The sequence below is a fragment of the Crocodylus porosus genome, unplaced genomic scaffold, assembly GCF_001723895.1.
Source record: "Crocodylus porosus isolate Cpor-Errol unplaced genomic scaffold, CroPor_comp1, whole genome shotgun sequence".
NCBI lineage: Eukaryota > Metazoa > Chordata > Crocodylia > Crocodylidae > Crocodylus > Crocodylus porosus.
In genome coordinates, this window is record NW_017728925.1 from 18,842,709 (window position 1) to 18,864,219 (window position 21,511).

The 21,511-nt window shown below is 52.0% G+C and overlaps 1 protein-coding gene across 4 annotated transcripts in view; it reads left to right on the forward strand.

Annotated features, from left to right (window-relative positions):
- Positions 1-10,200, forward strand: part of GAPVD1 (GTPase activating protein and VPS9 domains 1) — a 51,104-nt gene extending 40,904 nt beyond the window's left edge. For all 4 annotated transcript variants that reach the window (XM_019541042.1, XM_019541041.1, XM_019541044.1 and 1 more), the window contains 7 exons: positions 1,877-1,986; positions 2,437-2,596; positions 3,074-3,261; positions 4,121-4,334; positions 5,019-5,091; positions 5,614-5,811; positions 6,213-10,200. In XM_019541042.1, coding sequence (XP_019396587.1) covers positions 1,877-1,986; positions 2,437-2,596; positions 3,074-3,261; positions 4,121-4,334; positions 5,019-5,091; positions 5,614-5,811; positions 6,213-6,353 — 1,084 coding nt within the window. In that variant the 3' untranslated portion in view covers positions 6,354-10,200. The remainder of the gene's footprint in view (positions 1-1,876; positions 1,987-2,436; positions 2,597-3,073; positions 3,262-4,120; positions 4,335-5,018; positions 5,092-5,613; positions 5,812-6,212) is intronic.
- Positions 10,201-21,511: the final 11,311 nt, after the last annotated feature.

Genomic DNA, 21,511 nt, shown 5'->3' on the forward strand with positions numbered 1-21,511 from the left:
AAATAATCGGCTTCCGTGGTGCAGTGTGGGATTGTTTCCAGTTGCGCAGTACCAGATGTTTTAGTTGGATATAGTTTTAATATCGCAAATGACGGGTTTTCCAGCTTCAGGCTGTTTTTAAGGTTAGCATTTGCTCATTATCCATGAGATTTTCCTGATGTTCAATCTATAGTTCCATATTTTAATTCCACAATATTCCTCCCACTTATACTTCTTACTGTGCCACATAATTGTCCTCCTTTCTAGATCTTTTCCTTGCCAAGCATTCCAGTTCATGAATCGTTTCTGTTGCTCCACTCTGAGCTTTTCCTGTTCCTTGGGAAATGACTGGCCCAGAACTGAACACCCTGTCCAAAGTCCAGTTCCACTGGTACTGAGGGAAGGAAGACTGGTTCCCTGTCCCATGATGTGAGGCCTGTGTTACTGCCTTGCATCACAAGCATGCCTAGCTGGCTCCACTGTCTCACCTGGGGTTGGTGTTCCAGATTTCTCTTCAGTTTTTTTACCCCCAGTTTTTGAACTTGCTGTGATGAACCTTCCCACTTACATTTATTTCAGTTAACTTTGGAAGGAAGTAACTTGACTTCATTTACTGCTGTGTATAAACCATCATAACTAAAACTCAATGAAAACTTCTCCCACAATATGTGGATGCAGGTGTACTGAAGGGATTGATTTGAGTTACTGGTGAGCATGGAAACGAAGATCCCAGACCTCTGGGCTGCCTGACATGATGCAGGTCTGGTGTAGAAATAATTGAACATTACACATCAAACTGCACTGTTAGCTGTACAAGGAGGCAGGATTGCTCAGGGTACTGATTTGGGGAAAATTCCTGTGGCTTCTAGGTCAGCAGCCTGCACTGAAGTAGCTTTTGGGCAGCCTAATCAATTCTGGGCTGATGCCTACATAACTAGAGGGCCCTGGGAGCTCCTTTATTGCAGAGATGCTTTTCTAGTGTACCATTCAGCCTCCCTGATGCAGTGCTAGTAAAAACCACTCTTGCATGTTGGAACTCAAAGCCCTTTGGTGCTAAGAAGAAGCAGTACGCTCGGTGAGAGAGCAGTGCCTTACCCGGGCTCTGCTGTACAGGCAGATGGAGATTCCTCTGCATACAGCACTAAGTAGGCATTCTGTGGGCGTGAGTAGTGGAAATCAAGTTTTTTCTCATTTTCTCATTGACTCTGAAATCATTGGGTTCTGCCAGTGGATGCCTAGAAAATTCCCTGAGACTTGTAATTGTTCAAAAGGCAGACAGACAGAAAGACAAATGCCATCCAGTTGGGGGTTACTTCAAGCAGTTGTCAATCATGGCAGGCTCAGTGCAAAGGTCAGCGTTCATGTTTGTGAGCAGTGAGCTCTATGAATAGCTTCTCCAGACCTGGGTGAAACGCACAGCCATAACAATTGGGTAAGGTCCTCTGGCATAGGAAGGAGACCACTATTGGTTGTTGCCGAGCTGATACCGTTCACCTGCATAAACGTTACTGGAAAGAAGGCATTCCTTTCAGTTGTGAAAGGCAGAAAGGAAAACAAAATCAATCTGGGTTAATTTTCATACAAGTTACATTCTAGTGACTTGAGTGTCATTGAGGCCATCACCTTGCAGTGGCAAAGTCAAGCCTTATGCGGCTGCCGTTTAAATGGGTGCAGTTTCCTTGGAGACATGAATTAAGCGGAACAGCAAAAGGGGTTGGTGGTGGTGAGCTGGAAGAAACTTGAGAGGGTAACTTCTAGTGTCTTTCCCCCACAGTGCATGGAAGTTGCATGGAATAGCTTTTAGATGGACTGATTTAAAAACGTGAGGACCCATCCTTGCAAAGGGAGTGGTCTGATCTGCTGCGTATCTAAGGAAACAGCCTTTTGTTCTCTCTAGGGATGCAAAGAAGAAATTGCGACTGGCTCTCTGTTCAGCTGATTCTGTTGCCTTTCCTATGCTGAGCCATTCAACAAGAAACGGCCTACCAGACCACACGGACCCTGAGGGTAAACCCCTTTTCATGCATGTGCTGACACTTGTATGCTGAATATTTCATTCTGCTCCGCTCTGTGTTGCAAAACTTTTTGGAAACCTCTCCACATCATGCCTTTTCCTGTTCCTGCCATCATCTTCATGTTTTCTGCTGTTTTCCCCACACATGTGAGCACTTTGCCAATCCCAGTCTTTAGTGTGTTGTAACAAGGTACCTCCGCAAAGCTGGAGCGTAGCCAAAGGGCTATGCTGTAGAAGGGACTCTGGAGGTGGCTGTTCTTGGGAGACGAAGATGCACAAAACAAAGCAGAGCATGCTGCACAGAAATACCATGGGTTTAAAGCTGCACAAGTCAGTTTTCCACATGGTTCTTTCAGATCCAGGGCACTTCCTCACCACTCTTCCATTTTGTAGGAAAAGCCATGTAGGCAGTTAAGTAATGGGTCTGTCTTCTCTCTCCTCAGACAATGAAATTGTATGCTTCTTGAAAGTGCAGCTAGCTGAAGCCATTAATCTACAAGACAAGAACTTGATGGCCCAACTGCAGGAGACCATGCGGTGTGTAAGCCGCTTTGATAATCGGACCTGTCGAAAGCTGCTGGCTTCCATTGCAGAGGACTACAGGTACCTTGTTCTGTTTCTCCTTGATAAGCATGGTCTAAGTGAAGGCTTGTTTCTGCCCATTAGTGCATTGGGAGTGGCCTACTTGATTTGTCTTTTACCCAGCCAGGTTCTGTCTCGCTTTCCCACAAAGTGATGCAGTTGCCTTGTCTTCCTTCAAAAGAGCCACAAAAGGCTTGAACAGTAAATCCACGCAGCTAGTAATAAGTTGCGGTTCAGCCAGCGCAGCAGGGGCTGTTCTGCACTGACGCACAGCACACCTGCCTTCAAATACTGCTGCGGTCTGGCTCCTGGGAGCGGGAGGGTTGTGCAGGCGGCGAGCCCAGTGTTGGAGCAGGGAAAGCTGCCTGGTCCAAGATACTATGGAGAAGGATGTATGAAAGCTGGCGTTCATAAGGGCAATCTGAGGGCTTCTCCCATGTCATGCTGTGACCAGACTTGGAGAGCCAGGGTCACCTTGTTGGTGCTGTTTCCCCTCAGGAAAAGGGCTCCGTACATTGCCTATTTGACTCGCTGTCGCCAAGGCCTGCAGACCACGCAGGCACACCTGGAGCGGCTGCTGCAGAGGGTTCTGCGTGATAAGGAAGTGGCCAACAGATACTTCACCACAGTCTGCGTGAGGCTGTTACTGGAAAGCAAAGAGAAGAAGATAAGGGAGTTCATTCAAGGTAATTCAATGGAAGGCATGGGTCTCATGTGCATGGTGTTTCAGGTGCTTCTACCTCTGCTGGCCAGCATTCAAAAACAGTCTGAGCTGCAGCATTTTGCTGCTTGTATCTGCCAAAGACTGGCTGTGGGAGGCTATGGGGAGCGGTTGGCATGGGGGTCAGAAGCATGATGCTCGTACCTGGAGGTTCTTTTGCCACTGGGGACTTTGGTCTAGAAAACTGCCCCAGAACAGACCTGCTCTTGATAGTTGTGGTATATCTGGACCCTTGGTGATGTGGTCATTGAAAGGGACATGAAGTATGAAATGCAGCGTCACCTTGAATCCAGGTCCTGCTGCGCTGCCGGTGCCAGGAGGGGTTCATTTTGCTGCGTGTTGTGCCACCTGTGCTCTTTATTGGTATTTTCATGGGCGTGTTGTAATGATTCATGTTTCATTGAGGAGACGTGACCAGGAAATGCTGCTGATGCCCTTTCTTAAGCTCGTTCCTTTCAAGTGATACTCTCCTGGCTCTTTACCTGTACCAGTGCTTTTCCTCTTCAGAGAGCCTCTGAGGGGGGAAGTAGAAGAGTCTCCAGGGTTGTGTGTAGGAACTAGCCACAGAGGAAGTGAGGGGAGCAGTGAGAAGCAGAGGCCTTGCCCACATGCCTTAAGATGCATGTCTGCTTTCTTGCCTCTGTCTTTGCTTGAATAACGCATTCCTGTTCGCTTTCACCCCCTCTCCTCCTCCCCCCTGAAAAATTCTCCAGCACCTACCTGCAAGGAGGGCCTTCACCAGCCTCTGGGCCTGTTTTTCCAGAGAATCCACAGGAAAGTTAAGTGTTCTGTTTAACTGAGCTCCCTCCTTTCTTTGCATGCAGATTTCCAGAAGCTGACAGCAGCGGACGATAAAACAGCCCAAGTGGAAGATTTTCTCCAGTTCTTATATGGAGCTATGGCTCAGGATACCATCTGGCAAAACGCCAGTGAGGAGCAGCTCCAGGATGCACAGCTAGCCATTGAGCGCAGCGTGATGAATCGCATCTTCAAACTGGCCTTCTACCCCAATCAGGATGGAGACATCTTGCGTGACCAGTAAGTTTGTGACTCAAGGCCCCTGAGTCTCCCACAGGTACAGTGGGTAGAGAGAAGCAGTGCTCCTTCCAAGGACAAATTTGTGCACCCAGGCAGGCCGGCCAGGTCTGTCACAACCACCTTTTGCTTTTCTTGAAGCTTTTTGCATTAAACTGCAAAGCATTTTATTTACATCGGGGGCAGGGGAGGTTGTAACTTGGGATCATATGCAAGAATGATTTCTTTTAAAAAGTTCATGAAAATGAAGGAAAAGACATTGGAGAACCCTTATTATGGCCCTTGGTTGTATAACGCTTATATTTCTGCATGCTGAGATGGATATTTTGAAGCTGTTTCTGGACACACATCTCAGTTTAGTTTTGCCAGAGCTAGACCAGTTTGTTCTCAGTCTTTTCACTTCTTTCAAACCATCTACTCTAGCCACTGTGGTAGACCTGGCATTGGATTTGATGGCAGGTTCTCCCCTGGTGGTAGGGCCAGTGCACACTCCATGGTGACCGCCTGTACACGGCGTTTGTGTTGCATCCTCTCCTCTGTGCAGCGCATGGGCTGGATATGTCCAAATTTATGAATTGGGACTGGGTGGGAAGCCCCACGGGCATCTGCCATTTTACAGAAGCTGCGCTTGGTCTCTTAAGAGGGCTGTCTGCTCCTTTTCCTCATGGAATTTGTTCTTGTTCTCAGGGTCCTTCACGAGCATATCCAAAGGCTGTCAAAGGTGGTGACGGCAAACCATAAAGCCCTTCAGATACCTGAGGTAAAAACCTTTTCTTCCTTCTGCTTTTGAGTTAAAATTGAAGGAAAAGAACAGTTCTGTTTTGAAAGCAGGGGAGAGTTCAGTAGAGTCTGGATGATGCTGTTGTGTTGGGTCCCAGAGATGACACCCAAGCTTGGAAGAGCATTTTCCATTTGTTTTGCTTTTGCACAGATGGGAATATAGGGAGTAATGGGGAAGAAAAGCCTAGGGTTAAGCCAATGTGGAGGGTTCTTCCTTCCCACCTGCCCCCTTCCTCCCACAAACTACCCATTCCAGCTAATCTGAGAAGCAGTAATCCAGTGACCCTGTAAAAATACTCTTGAAGAGAGAGGTGGATTTGTTTACAATACTGAAGGACTCAAGACTCGTGTACATAACTGTTATTGCTTTTTCAGCAGGTAAATTTTAAAAGCCTTTTAGAACGACTTTAATCGGAAAGTACTGGCAAGTCTAGTATTAACTCCAGGGGGTCTGTAATAGCTTGGATGGACTAGAACTGGGATTGTTTTGTCTTCCTGTTAGGTTTATCTCCGGGAGGCACCGTGGCCATCTGCGCAGTCTGAAATCCGCACAATAAGCGCTTACAAAACCCCGCGAGACAAAGTGCAGTGTATTCTGAGGATGTGCTCAACTATCATGAACCTGCTGAGCCTGGCCAATGAAGATTCGGTGCCTGGGGCGGATGACTTCGTTCCTGTCCTGGTGTTTGTTCTCATAAAAGTGAGTTGTTTAGCTGAGAGCACACACCCTTGTTCAGCATTTCTTTGAGTGTGGGGGTAAATGAGTGGATTTTACCCAGAGACGCAGGGTTCTCTTGGTATCAGCTGCCAGCCTGTCTCCTTTTGCAGTGCAGGCTTCATCTGCACGGTGCAAGTTGAGCCCTCAGCAAATTGAAATGTGTTTCTGATAAAGGGCAGATCTGATGTGTGGGATTAGTATCTGCCTGTGGCCCAGTTTGCACTCCATGCAGTCGTGGCCTGGACTGGGATCGTTATTTGTATTTAATATCTAATGGGAGGGGCGCTGTAGAAATGGAGCTCAATCCCTGTTCTGTTTGATTTGTAACATGCTGCTGTGCTAGAGATCGTTGTAGCAGTTCCTTTTTCTCTTTTCACCCCTAGGCAAATCCCCCGTGCTTGTTGTCCACTGTTCAGTACATTAGTAGTTTTTATGCTAACTGTTTGTCTGGAGAAGAATCGTACTGGTGGATGCAGTTCACAGCAGCGGTTGAATTCATTAAGACCATTGATGATCGCAAGTGACCTGCGGCTTCGCCAGCGTGGGCAGACTTTTAGCAGGAAGAGCCTGTCAGAATGTGCATCAGCTATTTGAAAGCTGAAGAAGAGACTTTCTGTGTATAATATTGTACAGAGCTGAGGCATTTTAAACAGATCTTTACTAATCAGATTAATTTAACAGGTTTCCCTTTCCTCTGTTTTGGGTTATGTCTCTTCCCCCTAAAGCTATTAGCACTGCAAAAAGGGACCACATTTTTCAGGTATTTCAAAATCTGAAAGTGTTTTAGGAAGCTCTTTGCCACACTTCTTGCACAGGATACACTATGTTTTCCCCTTAGGCTTCTTTTCACAAAAAAAAATACATTTATTTTGTTTCTAGCCAAAAGATTAGGACTACCGCTTTTTAAGATCCTTTCTAGTTTAATGCACCTTTTGTTCGGAAAACACCAGCCACACGGAAGGGTTGTAGCAGTCGACATTTAGTTAACAGTTGTATTTCACCTGCTGTAAACTTCAAACCTGAGAGGACAATGTAAATATATAATATGACTATATTTAATGAATTGTAGTTATCTTTGGACTCATTATCCTTTCAGTCAACAAGCAAAGATCTCCCCTGTCCTCCAACAGCCTGTGACATACCTTGTTGGGTGAGGAGGTGACTTTCTTAATAGGCTAGGTTTAAAAAGGGCAAACCTAAGTATTTATTAAAATGTAATAAAGTTTACTGAACTTCCTGAAACTGGAATTTATAGTTCACAGGGCTCTCACCAACCTTTCACATTTTTTGGCTAGGGCTTTAGTGTGTTCAAGTTTTGCATTTCTAGAGGAGAGGGACTGTAAGTTTCAATAGATAAGTTCTAATATAAAAAGGAAAAGTAAATACCTTATTGTAATATTTTTTCTGAAACATTGTGTATACTGTACAAACCCCAAACAGAACCTTAAACTGTAATATATATTTTGATTAGTCACATTAAATACATATGCCGGGGGTTTCAGAATGTTTTTTTACTAAGTGTTATTTGTATTGTCTGCTACAGCAGTGCAGGTTTTACTTGTTCATATAAAATATTTTGAAATGCCATACGGTTCCTTATGAAACGCATCACGACATCAGTTCAGGGTATTTTTTACAGATTTGTCTCACCCTGCTCCCTTTCACAGCAACAGAATTAGGAATTTAAAGAAGGTCCTTGTGCAGAAGACCAGGTGGACCTTCCTGAGAAACGGAACAAGAGAATGTCTAGAGATGTCCCAAGGGATTCTGATCTGCATATGCGTGGTCACTGGCCTTTTCCACTGTTGTAAGTTTATCAAAAAAGACCCTTAAATTGTGACTCCTTAATGCTAGCATTATGCCTCACTCCCAGTGCATGCCATATTGCTGGCAATGAGGTGAGCCAGACTTTGTGGCCACCAGTAGTGAAAAAAAACAAAAACCAACCCCCCTATATAACCTGCTTTATTAACCCCTATATTTCCCTGCTTTCAGCTGGACAGTTCACATGTACTGTGTTCTGCACAAGGAATTGATGGAAGATTTTTTTCCTCTTTTGGAAAAGGCCAGTGAGCTGTTAGAAGCCATGCACATTGAGCTTGACAAGGGAGTCTGTTTAAAAAAGAAAAAAAGCAACTAATTGATACATCTGAGCCTAGTTTGATTAGCTGCAATTAGAACAATTTTTGTACAGTATTAAGTGCTTGAGGTGCAACTGTGCTGCTTGTTAGGCATAATTCAGTGAAAGCGACTTCCTGCTTTCAAGGTCTCAGTATCTCTAATGGGTCTCTATCACTGTTGCCATGTTAAATCCGTGGGAAGTGGGTGGGATGGCATAGCCTTTTACTTTCTGTTTATAGTCTTTCTCCTCTATTATAGACTTGATCGTAGGATAGAGCAATACTTTCTAGTAGCAGCAGAGTTCCTGTAGTCTGCCTTACTCTGGTAATGCTGATCTTCAGTCTGAATGGCGTTGTAATGCTCTCGTTATTTAGCCTTCAAGGGTTTTTGGTGCTGAAGACACTTAATCTTGTAATACTGTGTTCATAGCCCTGACCAGTGGTGAAGCACAATCCTGCCCTTGAAGGAATGGCCAGATCACACCTAAAAGCAATATCAACTGGTTGTACCACAGCTGGAGTGTCCTGTTGAATTAATTCGTTACTGCAGATTTGTCGTGCTGGTATCCATGTACCGATACCCCATAGTCCTGCCGTTTGGGTTCCAGGCAAGGAGAACATTTGGTCTCCCAAATCCGCCTTGTCGTAAACTGTTTTCTCAAAATGTAGCGTATGGCACAGCAGCACCTTATGAGGGAGCGGTCACATCTGTCACAGGCAGGCTGGGCACAGAGCAGTTGGCTCCTAAACGGTCTTCAGGACTTGTTCTGCCTGGGAAGGTGTCTTCCCTGGCAAAGCCCATTCTCTTCACAGTCTGTATTACTTTGCTGCTTCTCTGTGGAGAAAAATTACTGAAAAAAATTTGAATGATTTTTTTTAAATGAAATTATTTTAGAAAAAGTAAAGATTTGTACAAGTCCCAGCACAGGCAGGAGTCTCACAGCAAAAGGGTCCTTTGCTTTTTCTTATTTTTTATTTTAAACCTGCTATAAAAGCCTTTTATACCATGTTATTGATGGCCGTAGTAAAAGGATTAGACTTTCCAAAGAATTAGAAGTCTGACTGTAATGTGTCTGTTTTCCTGGTGGCTGTATGATTTTGTTTGACAATGTTAAATGATGTGTACAGGATAATGCCTGCTCGGGTTTCTGTTGTGCAATAGTTAAAGGTGAAGATGGAAAGCACAAAGGACCAAACAGTACCAACTGTTTTGGCAGAAGGCTGCAGCCCAGCCATGTCCGCACCCTGTACTTCAGCCACTCAAGGGTACACTGAACGACTGTTTGGGGGAGGGGAGGGGAGGGGAGGCTCGTTGGAGCCTGCTGTCTGCACAGACTGAAAGCCCAGTTGTTGAAGTCAGGGGTGCTTTTGCAAGAGCACGGAGGAATAATTGACTAATTGTCTCGATCGAGCTGTTCCCTTCACAGTGGTGTTTGTTATTCCTGTGTCCTTAGCTGAGCATTGGGTCTTTCATCCCCAGGGGATCCCCCCCCTACAGCCCCTGGTGGCTTTAGTTTTTCCTTAAAATCTTGTTAAGCTCCTCTTCTTAGGAGCATTAGCACGTGCAACCTGCTGTCATTTTAGTTTGAAGTTGCACTACTAACTATTGGATGGAAACTGCCATACATGGCAGGAGGAAGCCATGACACAACCCTCTTTACTTGAGGCGAGTTTCTGGTGAGCACAGTGTCGTGGCCTATTTGAAAGCAATGTTCTGTTCAGCCAAATCCTAGCAGAAGTTTGGGGACCCACTGCCACGTCAGTTGTGCTAAGTAGTCTGCAGGGGAAAACCAGCAGGTTGAAAGGGCCGCAGTCAACACGCACCCTGCTTATCAGTGCTTCAAGGAAGTGAAGCCTGTTGTGTAGTGTAACTTATGTGGCCCAGCTACTGTATCTATGCGGCAGCCTTAGGCTGGAAGTGTGGTGGGAGGCCTGGAGCAGCAGAAAATCATGGGCTGTAGAGAGGGGGCGGTTCTCCTTTCTCTGGGATTACAGCTGATCTGTAGGCGAGCCCCTGCTCCGGGAGAACGAGTCTGCTGAATTTATTGCGTGTTCTGTACCTCTTCATTGTGCTTCACCTCTGTTTTACAAGCTTTGTACTGCCTCTCCTCTTTGGAACTGGTAACGCCTTTCTAAATCGAAATTAATGAGCTTGCACAATCTTGTATACAGGAAGCCCATCTTGTCTCTAATGTGATTATTAATGTATGATATCATTCTGTACAAACCAATTAAAAAGGAGAGCAGTTTACCTGGCTGGCTTTGTGTCTCTGCAATGGCCACGTGACGTCCTGCAGGCTCAGCAGCTGTGCTGAAGGCAGGCTTGCAAGTGGTGTAGCACACACGTGCTCAGCTCCAAGTGGGGCTTGGGGAGAGGTGGGTGGGAAGGACGAGGGCGCAGTGGCAGGCTGTGGAGCTTCTCGCGTAAGGCCCAGCTGGAGAGCACTGACAGAGCAATTCAAAACAGAACAGCTCTTGCTGGTCACTGGGTCTGAGTGAAATTAATTTGGGGGCTTAGACTGCCAGCAGACAGTCATCTCCATCACTCTGTGTATTGATCAGGCCTGATGCTGGCACTGCAGTAATCCCAAAACCCACTGACAGGACTGAAGCCAGGTGGCCTACTGCCAGTCTCGGCACGGGCGCAAAGGGACCTGCAGACTTAGAGCAAACTCCCATGTAGCCCTGTGAGGGAGGAAGAACTAGAGGCCTGGGCAAAGTGGTCCCTGAGCAGTGGCTGCAGTGGGGCTGGGGCTGTTGGGTCCATAAGCATCACGTCGGCTCAGGTATTTGTAACCTTTCGTAAGAAAGATCAGCTGAGAGCTTGAGGGCAGGATTGGCTCCACACCACCCAAACGGGGATGGACGGAGTATCCAAGACCCAAGACGAGCACTGTGGGGAGCTGATGATGAGACTGCCAGGCAGAACAGAAAAAATGCAACAGCTGCCTCCTGTCAGCCTTCAACCATAAGATTCATCTTCCAGGGGAATTTGTCTGCAGTTGTGAATGTGTATGGGTCATGTCACCCCTCTGAGTGCCTGGAGCCCAAGGGCAAACATGGAGCAAGGTGGTTCTCGGTCCATCTGCGCCCCATCTCTTGCTTTCAGCCTCTCTTTAGCAGCAGCAGCAGTTGCAGAGCATGGGCTTCTCATAGAGCAGCTGCTTTCCAGGTCCAGTCCTCACATAGTCCTAGGGAAGGTAGGCCGGTAGAGACCTCCTCAGCTCATCTCATCCGGCCCCCGTGTAGCTGGGAGAAACTCTCCGTGCTTTCTTTTGTATGAAAATGTCATTTGCTGAGCAATGTAGTATACGACTCCAGCAGTGCTCTCTTTATCCAACACATGCTTATTTTGTCTGCTAAAAGCAAAGCCATCCTGGGATGGGGGTTTATCAAGGCTTCTAGTGAAGAAGATTCAAGTTTGCCACCAGTGCTGGGGTGAGAGCAGATGTGAGCAGAGAGTGCTTTGTGCCCTGTGCTGCCCCAGCAGCTGTCACATAAGCGCCTTGGGCAGCCAGAGGGGAGTGTGGTTCCTGGGAGCTGCGGTCAGGGCTTGGCTGGAAGTGGACACAGCAGCTGAATGACCTGTGCCCTTTTGGGCAGAACGTCCCCAGGGAGCAGGAACATGGGCACCCTGGAAACTGGCTTCTGCATGGCTCCCTGCTCAGGCCCTTTCCCAGCCCAGTTGCCCTCCTGTGGCAGCGGAGTGGGGAGAGGGTTTGTGCAGGCAGATGGGCTGGAAGGGCTGCAGCTGGCTTCAGCAGGTTTGGGTGGGGTCCTGGGCACAGGCCCAGGCCTGCCCTGCTGCCTGCACCCCCCTGGGTTGTAAAGTGGCTCTGGGGGAGAGGAGACGGCCTTACCCTGGGCACAATGACCTCTTCACCCACTGGCCAGTGCCAGGCCACCATCACCCCTGCATGGTCCACGTTGCCCAGCAGGCCCTGGCACTGGCACTGACCCTGCCTTGGCACCAGGTGAAGGAGAGTAAGAGCAGGCCTGGGGATGCGGGGGCTATGCCCTGGGCAGGCAGCCTGCATTGCAGCTGCTCCCTGCCTGGCTGGGCTCCTGTTTCCTTTCCGAGGGTGACATCTAGTGGCCAAGCCCAGCTCCTCACAGGGGACATGGGTGGCAGCCACTGCTGCAGCCCCCAGACGCCTTCAAGCCCAAGGCTGTGCAGCCTCCGAGTATGCTGGGGTCCTGCAGGGAAGCTGCCTGCCCAGGCTTCTGTGACAGCTAGGCCCAGGTGCCCATGGGAGAGGGCCACGCAGTGTGGGCAATGGACTCTTCCTACCCTGCGTGTGCTCAGGGCTGGCTTGGGGCCAGGCAAACGCTGGCATGCAGAAGGGCTGAGCCCAGCCTGGCCACAGAGAACTGCTGTGAGGGCAGAAGTGCCCTCCTGGTCCCGGGCCCACAGTGCTGCAGCCCAGAGGGATGGGAAGGGGTTGCCTCCAGGCCTTGCTTGCAGCTCAGGGGAGAGTGCAGCAGGGAAACACCACCTCCCACAGTAGCTCCCTCTAGCAGCTGCCCATGCCCTGGGCAGACCTAAAGGCGCATTGCTTGGCTTTCCATCCTGGCGCTTCATGCAGGGTTTCACAGCCTTTTGTGCAGCCCACCTAGCATGCTGCACGTCTCTGTCATTTCATTAGCGGCAACGCATGTTTGAAAACAACAGAGGCTGAGGTTTAAAAGCAACATGCAATTTTTATTATATATATCCAGGCCTGCCATTAGCTTGGTCCCTGCAGTGTTATTGACCTTGATTCCTTCTCATTTGCATCCAGCATTTTTCATCCTTTGGAATATGGTGTTTGGGGACCTTTCCATCATTAAGTGGATTTACAGCAATTTCCTTATGTGTTTTCTCCAAGGGATTCTGTTATGAGAGGCACATTAAATCTCCATTAATACCTCATTATCCGACTGATAAGATTACCATGATAATGAGGCAGAAATTCTAATTGTTTCACTTCTTATTGTGCCTTTCATTAAATCATATACCTGGAAGTCAGCATCTGAGAGAAGATTTCCAGCCTCCAGACCTTGGGAGGTGAGTCCCTTCCCTAAGTGCACACTGCGCTTCAGCATGCTCCACAAGCTCCCCTGGCTGGTTTTGGGCATGGGGGGGCCTTTTCCATTGAGACCCTGGCTCCCCAGGGACCCAGCTGGGCATGGCTTGCCTGGTTTCTGTAGCAGAATCCTGCATGTCTGCCAAGGACAGGTCCAAGGCTTTGTTCCTGCCGGCAGCCCAGTTGCCCGTGGCCTGGGACCTAGCAGGCTGTCCAGACCTTGGTAACATTCAATTAACCCAACTTGCAGAGTCAGGAGCTCATTTGCATGAGTGTCAACTGTATTAAATTAAAAATGAAAAGGAAAGGAGAGGGAAAGCTGCGTGGAGGCCCCTCAGCAGGTCTGAGGAAGGACAAGGCATAGGAGGCAGCTGTCCCTTCACTTCCAGCCAGTTTTGCCCTGGTTGTGTGTGGAGTACAGCTCTGTGCTCTGCTCTGCACGCAGTCCGGGAGGTGGGGGGGCAGGCGGGCACAGATGGTCTGTATGGCCATGGCAGGCCATCGTATCCTTGCACTTCCACAGCTCCGCCCTCATTCACTCCTGCACCAAGGTGAGGAAAACCTGCTCCTCTTTGTACAGAAGCCATTTGTGAAGTCGTCACTGGTCACAAGGGCTCTGAGTATCCCTGACAAGCTGGAAGAGCAGTGCCGGTCTGCTGAGAAGGGCCTTCCCTGTGCTCAGCTCCCTTGACAAATGGTTGCCACAGAGCACGTCTGGGCAGGAACTGAGCCACCAACCCTTTATGCGGGAGCTAGCTGCCCCTCCAGAGGCGTGACAAGGGCATCAGAGCCCTGGGGACAATGCAGCTTGCAGGGGGCTGCTCCCTGAGGCGCATGTGGAGGTGGTGCTCTTGGACTCAGGAACGAGGTATGTCTCTTAGCCCCTGACAGTCCTGGGTTCTCCCTGTTCTGCATAAGGGCCCGGCTGTCCATGATAAGTCCTGCTTGGGCAGAGGTGGCCAAAGCTGTGCTGCTTTTGAGGTGTGTACAGTTCTCTGCAGACCCCCAGAATCCCGCACAGAATTGCTGCTGGCATCTTGACCGCTGGATGGCACTTGGGCCCTTGGAGGGAGGGATCATCTCTGTGTTCATCACAGCACACCAGTCTTCACTGCATTTGCACTTGTAGGCTCCCATGCAGGAACTGCAAAAAGCCAAGCTGCTGAGCCTCTGTCTCTTTTGTATTGATGAAGAAATTGCAACCCTTGCAGCGGCGCACATATTGGAGCCCTGGGCTGCAGGGACTCCGGGGGGGGGGGGGGGGCCACAAGCCTGCAGCTCGTCGGGGGCTGTCCAGAGGCCTCATGCCCCTGGTTTCCCTTCGTGTGCTTGCTCCGAGAAGTTTGCGCTGCACAGAGCGCAACAGATGCTGATGTTAATCCTTGCTTTTGTGCTGACGGATGGGAGAGGCGGTTTGGAGATCACTATTTTTCACGGTGACCCTGTGGAACGTTACCTGCTGGCCTAATAACGAGCTCCGTCATTAATGACTTGTTCCCTATGGCTTATGCAGCTGCAGCGGCAGAGCACACACTGGGCAGTCAACGGCATCTGCCAGGCTCAGAACGGGGTTGCTTGACCCCCGTGGCCACCGCGGCCACAATGGCAGAATTAAACAGGTTGCTTGGCGCACCCCAGGGCTGGGAAGCGCCTCGCTTGGGCCTGAACCCCAAAAACCGGGTCCAAGTGGAGCCGGATGGGCCAAGCCTGGGATTGGATGGCAGACAGCAGCTTTCGGCGTAATGGGCGCCTGTGCAGCGCACCACCAGTTTGGCTGCTCCGGAGTTCGCCGTGAAGGGACTTTCTGCTTGTAAACATGGGAGCCCGCGACTGCCCCTCAGTCATGACTTGTAGCCCCCAATGGCTGCTCTGTGCTGGCCGTCTTGGCCCTGGTTATCTCGGGGTGTCACCGAACGGTATTCGTGGTGTCGGGCATGGAGCTTGCTCCCGTCGCGGGCCCGGCTCTGGCGAGGGGCATCGTCTGCTCCCGCCTCTGGCGGCCCCGCCTCTGCCCTTCTCTTGCTCCGTCCTCCTCTCTCGCAGCCCTTCCATGTTTCCTCTTAGGTGCCTGTTTTCATACCAGCTCCCGGGCCATCTGCAGTGCGTGGCAGGAGCCAGCCCCCTCCATTAAGGAAGCAACAAACGGACTCTCCGTGTCCATCCTTCCCCTTGGCTCTGAGACACAAGTTTGCTCCCAGTGACATCCACCACGGGTGCATCTACACGTGCGTGAATGCACTGTTGCTACTGCGCGTGAAATGTAGGGCGAGGTCCTACCTCTCTGCACAGTAGCAAAGGCACGTTTGCCTTGTGTGCCCGGCCTGTCTTCCACTGTATCCTGTAGGCACCGGATCAGGCCTAAGTGGCCCTCAATGGACCGCAGACAGGGCTGGAAGGGCACTGCCTGACAGGCTGCGTTCTCTATTTGTGAGGGCACCTTCGAGGGCTGGGACTTGGCCTGCCGTGAGACGAGTGGCGTACCAGGGCTTCCCGCGACGGGCTGAGGGCAGGCAACGGCGGCGGCAACGCTCGAGGCCGCTGCCTGACAGGAGTGGGCGAGGGGCGCGCGCCTCGACGACCGACGCTCTCCCGCCCTGCCCCCACCAATCGCAGAGCTGCTGAGGCTGGCGCGTGGCTGCCTAGCCAATGACGTCCTTCCTCTCATCGCCCGGCTCCTTGGGCGCTCGCCCCTCGCTTCCCGCCCCTCGCAGCCCAGCCAATCGCAGCCGGCCCGGGGCGCGGCGGGATGCCGCCCCGCCCCCCGGCTGTTGCGCGCCCTCCCGTGGGTGTTCCATCTGCCCGCCGCCCTCCCTCCCCGGGGGGCCTTTGGCCGCGGGCACTGCTGGGCTTGCACACCCGGGGAGCAGCCCACGGTGCGAGGGGGCTGGGCAGGCGTGTGGCACAGTTGTGCATGCATGCTGGTATGTGTGCACGTGTGTACTTAGATATGCCTCGTGCGCGTGCTTTGTGCAGGTGCGCAGGCCTGTGCTCAGCCATGCCTCGTGCATGTGCGCAGGTGCTCAGCCGTGTCTCGTGCCTGCGGGCACGCCTATGCTCAGCTGTCTCCTGCATGTGTGCACGTGCATGCTTACTTGTGCCTTGTGCATGTGTCCACATGCGCATGCCTCGTGCCCCGGTGAGCAGCCCTGTGCCCGTGGGGGCTCCACTTCACCGTGTGCAGGTTTCCCTCCTGTGGAAGCCAGCGAGCAGCTCCGGCTCTGCCGCGGCAGCCGGGCGTGGAGCGAGCGCGTGCCAGAGGGGTTGCGCGGAGGTCCCAGCGCTGACTGGGCCACGCGGCTTTGCAGTCACACTCCTCTCGCTTGCTTCTAGGTGCCGCACACGCTGGCCAGGCCGGGCAGAGCCTGCCCTCGCCCACGGCACATGGGAGTGGGCGTACTGGCAGCGTGGCCCTGGGAGCCAAGCAGACGGCCCAGGCTCGCGGAGGGGAAGGCAAGCTGCTGTCGCAGGTACGGCGTGCGGTTGTAGAAGAGCTGGGTCGCACCCTCGCTTCGTTGTGCCCGGGCTTCTGCAGGTGCCGAGAGGCAGACCGACCTGGGTCTGGCCTGGGGTTTCCCCCCACTCCACTCCCACTTGCAGCCTCCAGCATTTTGGGTCTGGGGAGGTCCTCCCCGCTCCCATTTTCCACAGCGACCGATGCTCCTCTCCCCCAAGGATGCCTCTTGCCCCTTTTTTGTACCTAGGATGTGCTTGCTGCCCAGGCGTTTGGAGCTGGGAGAAAACCCAGAGTCACCCCTGAGGCCAGAAGGACGGATGACTGCTCTGTCCAGCGGATGCCCCCAATGCTAGTGGGGTGGGAGTGGGGTGGCACTGGCATGCGGGACATGGGGGAAGCAACACAGCAGCCCCATGGGGCAGAGCTTCATGCAGCGCGTGGGTCTTTTTGCACTGAAGGGGCTGGGGAAAAAGCCAACTTTTCAAAGAGTTTGGCCTCTGGATGCCAGGGAGGGTCCCTCGTGCGGTTCTTGCTTCCAGCCCCTTCTCTGGAAAGTTTATTCGCAGCTTTACATTCACTCGCTGCTGTGCAGCCGGCCTGCTGCCTCGCGAGGGGACCGCCAGCCAGACCCCCGTAGCTGCTGCGCAAGCAGTCAGTGCCAGTGAACTCTGCAAGCCTCTGGCAGTGGCCGGGCACATTAGTCCTGGCATCCAGCCCGCTCCTGGCATGATAGGGGAGAGCTGTCAGGGGCTCCGCTTGGCACTGAAGCCTTGTCCAAATCGCGGTGGCTCCTTTGTTGGGGGCCTCCTTAATGCTACCCTGGAAACAGGCTGTGTCAAGCTCCACATATTGCTCAGCAGCTTGGTGGCATCGCCTGCCAGTACCGTGGTCAGTACGGAGAAGTAGGGCTGGGGACTTTGCAGGGGTGACCCAGGCATGGGGCTGTCCATCAGCCTGTCTGTCTGCACAGCCTGTGCCTGTACCCCACACGGGTCAGCAGGACACTGCCACGGAGGAGAGGAGGAAACTGAGCGTGGTTTCTTTCCTAGCTCCCCAGGTGGAGCAGGAGTATGTGCAGTGGTTGGAGCCTCGGGCCCTGCAAGCCCACGGCCCCTGGGGTTGTGCAGTGTGGGGGGTCCCAGGTGGGGACAGGGCGAGCAGGGCACAAAAGGAGTGTGTTGGGATGTGGCCAACTCGAGCCCTGTGGGGCATGGCAGGGAAGGCGGCATTTTGCAGTCCTGGCATGAGCGCGTCCGCGGCCTGCACGCGTGGGCATGCAGTGTACTTTGTGCTGCACTTGTGGACTTCACGAAGCTCCTCCCCTCCTAACGACACAGTTGTTTCCATGGTAACTAATATCCTTCGGGGTGGGAGGGAGCCGAGAGAGATGAAAATGACACAAAGCAGGGCGTTGAGACAAAGCTCTGGCTGGGCTGTGCACGCAGCGTCAACCCCCGTGGGGTGCTGGGGTGCGGCCCTTGCTGGCTGGGACCCCGATGCCATCCCCAGGGCTCTTCTGTGCAAAGTGGGGTGCACTGTGGGTGGGGAAGGTGGGTGTTGAGCCAGGTGTGCCTGAGAGGCCTGGGTGTCACCAGGGGATCGTGCAGGGCCCTCTCGCCGCAGGCATATGCATTGAGCTACGCCATGCAGTCTCTTTGCTTTGGCACTGGGGGCTGCGGAGCCTCGTCCTTCATCTTGTGTCATGAAAGCTGTGTGCTCAATTAAGGGGCCTTGCTGGGCTTTTAGCTCAGCCAGAGCCCTCCTAACTCGGGGGTTGCGGTGTGGTCCAGCTTGGGGGGAGCTGCTGGGGGATTATCCTGCAAACTGTCAGAGTTTGGCTCTTGGCAGCTCCTTGAGTCCAGGTCCTGATGTCGCCCTCTTGGATAGGAGCAGATCCGGATGCTATCGACAGGGCTTCCCTGCCTCTTTGTCTGCGCTTGCTCTTTTTCACTAGCGGAGCTGAACTTTGGTTCTCAGTTCCCAGAGCAGCTCCATGACACCCCCAGCCTGCAGGTGCTTCCTACATGGCTGCACCCCAGACTCCACTGTCGGCTGGAAGGAGGCCAGTGGCTGGTGCCAGAGGGCTGTTGGAAGGTGCTACGGTTTGCCCCTTGCCCTGTTCCTTGCCACATCTCCCAAATGCAGCCCTGGCTGCTGGCCTTTTGGCAAGAGGCGAGTCCCGCATGTCAGGGTAGCAGGAGAGCAGCCGTTGGGACCACAGCGACTGCAAGAGGCAGCTGGTTTTTGGAGACGAGCGCTTGTGTTGAGCTGCCCCCCTGCGTGTGGGGCTCATCTGACACCCGTCTAAGTAGGCAGCCTCTCCCCACAGCACGTGAGCCGTCCTCTGCGGGCTGGAACGCCGCTTCCCCACCTGTGCCCTGCGTTGCTGAGCCCACTGCAGCACCTGCACGGTGCAGGTGTGGTTTGACGGATGTCGGTGCGGCCTGCCTGCTTCCTCGTGCCAGCCCCCGTTAGCAGCACAGCCATTTAACCAAATCGCGAGCAGAATCATTGGGCTGGGGTTAATCAACATTCATTCATGTTTCCAAGTTTAAATTGAGCATTTGTTTAATTATGTGTAAGTAGCAATACATTCTGGCCATTATCTAAATCACTATTTTATTTCCTGGATGTGGTTTCATAATGCTGGGTTTGCGCTCCAGCCTCTGCATCATTAACAGAGAAGAGTTAATGAATATAAAAGCGTAAAGGCTAATTACACTTTAATTTACAATCATGGTCTCATTTTGGGACCACATGAAATCTGTTTTGAAAACAATTAAAAAAAAAAAAAAAGAGGCAGCCCAGCGAAGGTCTGGTAAACAGGAGGGTTTGGAGACAAATTGAAGCACTGCTGGCCCAGGGGCTGTCTGTGGCACGGAGTAGGCTCATGTCCCCGTGACCACAGAGCAGTTACGCAGACCACTGCCCCCATACACAGCTGGCCCTGACTCCATCCCACGGTGGGAGCATTAGCTGGCCACTGCGCTGAGTTTCCCATGGTGCTGAAGAAGGGGTTGGAGCCATTGCCAGAGGACTCTCTTCTTGCTGGGAGTCATACTCAGGGACTTGCAGAGCCGGCTGCTTCTTGGTGTTTTGCTCAGCATGCAAGCCAGTGGGGGCCCCATTAGCAGCAGCCATGCCTTTGCTGGGGCAGCTCATGGTGCTTTGCTCTCCCATGGCATGGGGTTGCTCTGATGTTACTAGCCCCAGAATGGCTGAGAGCCCCAAGAAATAGGAAGGTCAATGTTATATTCTGCCAAAATGCTTCAGGGATGATTGCGCCACTGCAAAGGGTCCCCAGGCATTTTCCCTCACATGGGGAAGACCTTGCATAAGGGGTGGGTGCTAGAGGTAGGGTTCCAAACGTCTGCTTGATGTGGCAGTGACCTGCTCAGGCTGCAGGGCCAAGGACCCTTCCGGGGTCTGATGGCTTGGAGTGACAGTGCTGGGAGATGTAAATTGGAGCCTGAGTGGAGAGCACGGAGCCTCCAGTTCACCTGAAGGAGACAGAGATTTATAGGGTTGCAGATGTTGAAAGCAAAATTCAGCGAGACTGCTGACTCGAGCACTTTGCAATATTTACAATTACTGGAGATATAATGGTGTGCTTTCCAATGAATGGGGCTTTTTCAGGAGCAGATATCGGTGCCCAGTTATTACTGGGTGATGGTATCTGAAATCGAAGCTCTCAGCAGGGGAGGCGATAGATAGTGGTTTAAGATCCCATTTTTGTAATGACATCTGCAGAGGCGGGGGGGCAGTAACTGTGCAGCAGAAATTTGATAATCTAAGATGTGGTGTTTGGAAGTCCTGCTTGCCTTCTTGCAGGTCGGGGCCTGGCACAAAGGGACGTTTATATGCAGACTGGAGCAAGCCTCCCAAAGTCTTCATGTCCCCTGTTTGACTCATGGTGCTCAGAGCAGGAGTCCTGAAACAGGCGGCAAGTGCCCATGGCTGTAAAGCCAGTCCTGTCTGGCCCTGCGCAGCAGTTGTGTCTCTCTGTAGGGGGTTGGGTGGTTACTGTGCCCCACATGGTCCAGCTCAGTTGCTTGTTGGTTGGCTCCAGGCAAAGGGAGATGTCTGAAAGGACCCCGATGTAGGAGAGACCCGATGGTCACTGGTACATGGGGCTGAGACTTTCTCTTAGACTGTCACTGTCAGCCTTGTGCTGCCAGTTTAAGCCACAGGGGTCCGTAGGGTCAGCTAGGACTGCTGGGGTAGCTGGACATTGCTCCTGTCAGACCAACCTGGTGGCCTTCTATGACCAGGTCACCAAATCATTAGACGCAGGGGTAGCAGTGGACATAGTCTTTCTGGATGTTCAGAAGGCCTTTGACACTGTCTCTCACCCCGTTTTCATTAAAAAACTGGGAGACTGTGGTGTCGATACAGTCAAATGGGTCGCCAACTGGCTGGAGGGCCGCACCCAGAGAGTGGTGGTAGATGGGTCATTTTCCACCTGGAGGGATGTGGGCAGTGGGGTCCTGCAGGGCCTGCACTGTTCAACATCTTCATCAGCGACTTGGATGAGGGGGTAAAAAGCACCCTGTTCAAATTTGCTGATGACACTAAGATGTGGGGGGATGTGGGCATGCTAGAAGGGAGGAATAGGCTACAATTGGACCTATACAGGTTACAGGGGTGGGTGGATGAGAACAGGATGGGATTCAGCACTGTCAAGTGCAGGGTGCTACACCTGGGGAGGAAGAGCCAGCATCATACCTACAGGCTGGGGAACTCCCTTCTCTTCAGTGCAGAGGCAGAAAAGGATCTTGGAGTCTTCATTGATGCCAGGATGAACATGGGCCGGCAGTGTGGGGACGTGGTCAGGAAGGCCAACCGCACCTTGTCATACATCCAGAGATGCATCTCGAGCAGGTCCAGGGAGGTGATCCTCCCCTTCTGTGCGGCACTGGTCAGGCCGCAGCTGGAGTACTGCGTCCAGGTCTGGACACCGCAGTTCAAGAGGGATGTGGACAGCATGGAGAGGGTGCAGAGGAGGGCCACTTGCAGGATCGGGGCAGCAGGGCAGGCCCTAC